This window comes from Triticum aestivum, chromosome 3B (assembly GCF_018294505.1).
Source record: "Triticum aestivum cultivar Chinese Spring chromosome 3B, IWGSC CS RefSeq v2.1, whole genome shotgun sequence".
Classification (NCBI taxonomy): Eukaryota; Viridiplantae; Streptophyta; class Magnoliopsida; order Poales; family Poaceae; genus Triticum; species Triticum aestivum.
This window is the reverse complement of record NC_057801.1, coordinates 125,656,323-125,663,459: the sequence shown is the minus strand read 5'-3', so window position 1 is coordinate 125,663,459 and position 7,137 is coordinate 125,656,323. Positions and strand designations below refer to the sequence as shown.

At 41.8% G+C, this 7,137-nt stretch overlaps 1 protein-coding gene across 1 annotated transcript; it reads right to left on the bottom strand.

Annotated features, from left to right (window-relative positions):
- Positions 1 to 1,007: 1,007 nt before the first annotated feature.
- On the bottom strand, positions 1,008 to 6,671 carry LOC123068943 (ubiquitin-conjugating enzyme E2 2). The gene is made up of 6 exons (XM_044491650.1): positions 6,429 to 6,671; positions 5,944 to 6,080; positions 5,814 to 5,839; positions 3,820 to 3,909; positions 3,078 to 3,166; positions 1,008 to 1,377 (listed from the first exon to the last, which is right to left on the bottom strand). Exons 2-6 carry the CDS (start codon positions 6,066 to 6,068, stop codon positions 1,249 to 1,251), a joined length of 459 nt encoding a protein of 152 aa, XP_044347585.1. The 5' UTR covers positions 6,069 to 6,080; positions 6,429 to 6,671; the 3' UTR covers positions 1,008 to 1,248.
- Between the last annotated feature and the right edge of the window lie 466 nt (positions 6,672 to 7,137).

The window sequence follows — 7,137 nt, the reverse complement described above, 5'->3', positions numbered from 1 at the left end:
TTTTTTTTAAAATAGTAATTTGTAAGAAAGTCAAAAAAATCTGAAACCTTTTGCGATCAAAGTAGATTTATTGTTGCACTCGTATAAAAAAAATTCGCGAAGAAATGACTTTCATGTTCTTGTGGACGTAAAAAAACAAATTTGTCACTATATACGAGGTACTGTTCATGCTATATTCTCTGACAATTTGTCATTTTTGTCAGATTTTTGTCGGATAATATTTCATTACAGAATATTTTTGTACAACAGAAATGACAGCTCAAGTTTGTTGGGAAAAAGTTTTGGAACGTTGACTTTTTCTGGATTTTTTAAAAATAAAATCGGTTATCAGGTGTAATTACCAGCGCCCAAAGGTATTTTCCGACAAGTTACCTGCTATTAGCACTATAGCCACTTCTATTCTTAAACTCCTGCATGACACATATTTTCAGGTCGCAAGTTAGATAAGGGTGAAATGTTAGTGCAATAAGGGGCTGTCAAAAGGACATGCCAAAGAGAACTGAGCAATGAAGAGGGTTGACATCACCAGGGATGATCATCTTAACATGATTCATCTGCATATGCGACTCTTTGTTAAGGGCATTGTACAAGAATCTGCATATGATCATCTAACATGATTCACCAGGAATTACTTGTCACAGATATTGATGTATCTAGATGTATTTTAATTCTAGATACATCCATTTCAGCGACGAGTAATTTGGGACAGAGGGAGTATATATTAGACAATAATTTCAGGAGATTATTATTATATAAAAAGATGAATGTGTATTCAAGAGAAGCTCAGTCGAGACTAAACATATTTCTTGTCCATCCTTGTTTCAACTGAACCAACTATAGCTGCGTCGAAACTAGTGTTCTTACAGAATAACTACACGAACACAATTTTTCTATGTTCATAGTACATAATATATTGCTCATGATAATTAGCCACTTCGTTGTTTTCATGATTTTTTTTTAGAACTCCTGCACCATTCAACTATAGTGGGTGAAGATTTGCGCCCGAGTTCAGAATCAATATGATATGATACTAGAACATTACAAACCCACACAAGACGTTACAAAATGTTTGTGTTCAAGATACAGACAGTATAGGCACAGGCCATGACAGAGCAATCTCCAGCCGTCCAGCCAAATGATGCAACAAAGCAAGTTGCTGTTTCAGGTGGTAACGATGGAGTTCAGCCATTTTAGTTACAAACATTTTGGTACAGAAACCGCATGAGAACGCATGGTGAGCTCAGCTTATTAGTCTGCCGTCCAGCTCTGCTCAACAATCTCCCGCACTTTGCGGTTGTACTCTCGCTTGTTCTCACTGAACATGCGGGCAGCTTCTGAGTTAGCAGGCGAATTCGGGTTAGGATCACACAGCAGCGACTGCAAATAGCACAAAAGCTCAGGTTAGTTCAGCCCAAGCACAACCAACACGTTGCCTCCAACAGAGATGCAGAGTGATTGGAAACACAACACAGTTTCTGTGTAATATCACTCACAATTTTAAAAACTTGCATAGGCTATAGAGATAAATCAACCCATAGGCCATTAATATGTTGAACGAGCAGGATGGCAGAAGTACCAGAACTGAGGGACTTGATCCATCTAATCCAGCGGCTATCAAACCCATAGGCCTCAAGTATCTCTACTATTAAAGGGGAGTTTGCCGTCGTGATGGTACGACGTGGTTTGGTTTGGTTTCGTACATTTGGTTATTTCACGTTAATTATAGAGAGTAACATTCTTTGGACATGAGGATCACATTAATTATGGAAAGTATCATCGAGCGTTTGACGGGAGGATCACGTTAATTATGAAGGGTACCATTCTTTGGACAGAAGGATTACGTTACTAGTGGAGATACCATTCTTTGGGCAGGGTATCACACTAATTATGGAAATTATCACTGAGCTTTGGACAGGAAGATCACTATAATATGTATGCTCCATTGCAATGCATGGGCAATTAGCTAGTAGTAATAATTGTGCAGTACACCAAGGTGTCAAAGGCTTTTTCAAGTCTAGTTTGAGCACCTCAATCTCCCTTTTAGACTGATGGCGCTGACGGAGAAATTTGGAACTCCAAGCATTATTGTCCTGAATTGTATGGCCTTTGATGAATCTGTATTAATTCCTGTGGACAAGGTCAAGAATGACTTTCAAGGCGATTAGGCGAGATTTTAGGTGGTGTTTTTTGGTTTGGTGGCTATCCACGCAAGGGACAGGTATAGCCACTTTTTGGTGCGATACCAATAGTTTAGAAGGATAGCAGGTCTGTAGGGATAAGGGCGCAACCCCATTTGGGGACTACTCTCTATATGTTGGTTGACAATAGCCGCGAAAAAATGCCAGATGAGAGAAACCAGATCGCGGAATCGCAATTCCCTCATCCTCTTGAAATGTTTTTCTCCTATCACCGCCTTTATCTCATGTAATAACCCAGCCACACCAATCCCGTCTCTCTCGCTAATCCCTGGCTGTGGCTTTGGCGGCCGCGCACGGAGCTACAGCAGAGTGTATCACTTAGCGAGTGACGACGCTAGGTCAGTGCCTTATCTCCGCTTTCTCTCCCAGGGATTTCCTCTCACCTCTCGCCCTGCCCGCTCCTTTCTTCTCTGTCTGCAGCAAGAGTGTGAGCGGCAGGGCAAGCAAATGGGCAAGCAGCGGCAGCATGCTTGCTCAAGGTAATCCGAGGTGCAATTAGAAAGGACAGGGTCACGTGTCCATAATTGTAACAAGCTTTGCATCTGACGTCCGAGGTGCAATTAGCCTGTGGGTGGCCGAATCCCAGGCATTTACTACAAGATACAGGCAGCAGGGCATGGATTGGCTAATTAAAGTTGCCAAAAAATGAAGATGCACTAATTTAATTGATCCCCCACATGCTCAAACAATTGGAGCAAGTGTGCTGAAAATATACGTAGCACTGAAGAGCTACCCAAATATGTCATGCATTAGTCAAGACTTGAATAGATTCCAAAGTTGAATTTTAAAATATATGCTCTAGTAATTAAGTAACGAGCTGGCATTGCAAAACGTTGGTGCGTAAAACTATAAATAATCTGAGCTGCTTATTTCTTGTACCTGGATAGATGTAAGTATAGCAGCTACATCATATATTGGGCTCCACTGATTCTGTAGAATATCTAAGCATATGCTTCCATCAGCATAAACTGCAGGCCATAAGAAAAAGGTCACGATGACAAATAGAAGTGGAGAGTACAAGACTTGTATCCTTGTTTTTGGCTTTCTATCAGTGGAGTAAAAAGAAAGCGAGAGTTTCATCAGTTCAAGATGCATGCACTCAAAGTATGCTGTAAAGGCTGCAGCATGCTTGCTCAAGGTAATCAGCAAATATGTATTCACAGCATAAAATCAATATCAAGCCGTCACAGCACAACCGACAAGTGTACATCTATAAAGCAGGTAACAAAATACAAAGGACGGTAGTTAATTGTTGGAAGTCTCTGAAAGAGAAGGAACAAGAGAACTAAGGGCAAACGACATAAGTAGGCTCCATTTATAAAAAATATGCACAGATTTAAAAATTAGATACACCTGGTAGTATGTGACAGATCAATCTTTCATCTTTCAATTAGAAATGCATGACAGATTAATCTTTCAGTTAGAAATACGTGACAGATAAATCTTTCGATTAGAAATGCATGACGGCTCAATTTTATCTATGTATTCCCTCCGTAAAGAAATATAAGAGCGTTTAGATCACTAAAGTAGTGATCTAAACTCTCTTATATTTCTTTACAGAGGGAGTATCTAACTATTTCCTGTGCACACAAGTATTTAAAGATGAGGTGAAACAACTTACTGTTAGGGTGAAACATCCGAGAAATAAACCGAACTGTTGGTGGCTTATTAGGATATTCTTCATTGAACTGGAGAGTCAGCTTAAACGTACCTGAAAATGGGATACAGCTCAGCACAAAATGGAAAGAATAAATCAAAATATGCAATCAGAACTAAAATAACAGGGATAGTGCATGTGATGCTGCTAGTTACTGCACTGAGTTGACCTAGACTCTGTTCTCAAAAAAATTATTTTCGATCTGTTGAGGAAGGTTCTAAATGGCTATCTGGGCTACAGAATCTTTTGGACCCTAGTCGTTAAGCAATATGCCAACGTTCCACTATAGTAGCGATAACCGCTATAGCTTCAAATAGCTCAGCTATTTGCCTTAGCTAGCCATAACTATTCTATTCTACTCCCTCCTTCCCAAAATCTTGGGCGTCTAGTGTTTCAGCACGAAAATTAGCGCATGCGTTCTTTTACTTGAGCTGTCGTTGGCCGGGAAGGAAAATTGCCTCCCACGATCTCCTCTACTCCCCACGAACTCCCCCGTCATGGGATTGGAAGGCTAGGTGGGGTCCCTTCATGGGAGATAAATGAGAGATAGATAGAGAGAGAGAGAGAGAGAGAGAGAGAGAGGGAGAGAGGGAGATGATGTGGGCTAACTGCAACAGAATCTCAATCAGTGATTGTTTTCCTTCCCAGAAAATTAGTTATCGTTAGCGTTGGTTGTAACGGAAGGAGAGAAGAAGACATGCACGCCCTACATTATGGGACTGCATGCAAAAGATTAGACGCCCAAGATTTTGGGACGGAGGGAGTACCTTTTACCAACACAACATGCTAAATTTGGAACTCAACTTCAACTTGTAACAAAGCCTACTTATATTATAAGCTTAATAACTTATGAGAAAACCTATCAAAGTACCTCTTTTTTCTCTGATCAGCACTCTGATAACTATATGTCTAAGTAGTTAAGTACATGGTATTTATTCTGAAGAAAACAGGTTCTGGTCATCTGTGTCGTTTTATATTCCACACTGCCTTACATGAATAATGTTGTATATTTATTATTTCCCTATTACAGTAGGCAGACACTATTCCAGTGGCCTCAGGACAGGAGTGCATGGACAGCAGTGGCAACCACAAAATACAACATCAGGGTATCCATCATGAGGTTGGTTGGCACATAACGGCGCATCCCCATTTCGATGTCGGACCACACCCCTGATTTGCCACATCATTCCATATGTCGAACTCCCAATATTACGACAGGAGATATGCAGATTGGAATGGTGGCCATGGCACCTAGCATGTAGGAACCCAGGCAAAGCCAAATTGTGCCATATACAACCTCATTCGTCTGCACCGCCCGTTGGCCAGCCCGTATTAAATTCACCAGAACCAGATACGATAATGCAGCTGTTTGGGGCCAACGCCACCACACACCTTAATCACACGCCACCGCCATCCCCCACCCAGAGACGATCATTCCCTTGGTGCAAAATTGTGATTTGAACCTTTGCTATCGACAGTGACGCCAACATTAATAATTGCACCAATTTCGAAATGGGTGATTTTTTTATTTATCTTGGTTTATATCATTGGTATCAGCAGGTACTTTACATACTTGAATATGGAATGAGGGATATTTCCGCTGTCCGTGTTAATTCCAATTTGTGATTTACCACTGTGTTTGCTTGCGAGATACTATGTATTTGACAGTGAGGTGACAAATTCACATGGCCATATTTTGTTCTGCCAGACACCTATACTAGTAGATTATGGTATTCCATAGCACTTGATTAACATTAGTATGTTTGGTAGTATTAATCTTCCGTCACCAAGGGCGGCAGCATATGTAATAAATAATATTAAATGCTTACACACATGAAATCTCAGGTGCAGGTAGAAACGATAGATTTCAACAGTTCAAGAACAACCAAAACCGAGTCCAGCAAGGAAATTCTAGTACATCATTAAAAGAGCTAGCAACTGCACTTAGATAAACTAACCTCCGTCCCACGGGCTATCGTCAGGGCTGCAAATCAACACGAGCAAATGCATGAGCACACCATCACCCAATAACATTGAAGAGGAAAAGAAAGGAACGGCATAACCATGTAACCCTAGCATCATTCATACCCAAAAATCACAGCATTCCACAGCATTATGTTGTTGTCCTGCGGCGCCCCGCTTATGCCCGCAGGAGGGTCCTGCATCAGCCGCTTGAAGTCCCTCATCAGCCTCTTCCTTGAAGGAGTCGACATCCTCGAAATTCTCTGCGAAAACCACACCGCCATGTGAGCACACCGCCACAAAATTCAGCAACCGACACATAACGGCGCAAACCCAAATTTTCGCGAACATCGGACATCAAATCTACGGACACGGAATTCGCTCGAGGCGCTCTCGCTCTCGCGTGCTCGGCTCAAATCCTGCCTCCTCCGCGCCAACTGCTCGTGCCCCCGCCGCCCCGCGCACACCGGTGGGCGAATTTGACAAGAGAACAAGCGCATATCTAGGTCGAATCGAGAGGTCTAGCCTAAGAAAATCCCAGAACGAACCGAATCGGGGGAGCGAAGCTAGGGATCGAGCGATCTGGGAGGGGGCGGGGGATCGGCGGTCACCTGAGATGCGTCCGGCGGTGGGGGTGGAGACGTAGGCGGTAGGCCCCGCGTGCTCGTTGTCCTAGAGCATGGAGACGACGGAATGGACGGCTTTAGGTCGGCCTGGGCGATGGAAGGGAGGGTCGGGGATGGAGGGAGGCTATGTAGAGAGGAGGGGGGCAAAAGGATTGGACAGGAGAGTCGAGGAAAGTCAGCGATGACAACACCGCCACTGGTCGATTCACGCACGCAAGTGATCCAAATATCCTGCCGAAAGGCACCTAATTGTTTTGGTGAACAATGCCGAGAAGGATGTCAAGATAAAATATAGCACAGAATCATACTCCTCCATTTTGTTATACAAGGTCATTTCATTTTTCGTGTGAAACTTTAACTTACAATTTTGATCAATAAAAAATGTGTCTAGATACATCTGTAAATCTAAGAAAGTAATTTAGGATGAAGGGAGTAGGTTATATGTTATAAAATATATTATCAAGAAGTTCTTGAAATGTGCATTCGAAGACATACAACTCACATTTTATTAATAAAACTAATGGATAAAGTTAAATATAAAAATATAAAGTGGCCTTGCATACAAATACGGAGGAAGTATATTCTAAAGATGAACCTTCTAATCTACTTATCTTAACATGAAAACATGTAATCATGCATAAAAATACGTGAAAAATATTCACCTTAAAGTGCAACCATAATAAGTGGAAATACA

Bases quoted from the DNA above. Each gene is read 5' to 3' on its own strand.
- LOC123068943 (XM_044491650.1), bottom strand. From the start codon at position 6,068: ATGTCGACTCCTTCAAGGAAGAGGCTGATGAGGGACTTCAAGCGGCTG. The intron at 5,840-5,943 runs GTATGAATGATG...GTTGATTTGCAG, and splicing joins TGGAATGCTGTGATTTTTGG to CCCTGACGATAGCCCGTGGG. The intron at 1,378-3,077 runs GTACAAGAAATA...TGCTATTTGCAG, and splicing joins CTATACTTACATCTATCCAG to TCGCTGCTGTGTGATCCTAA.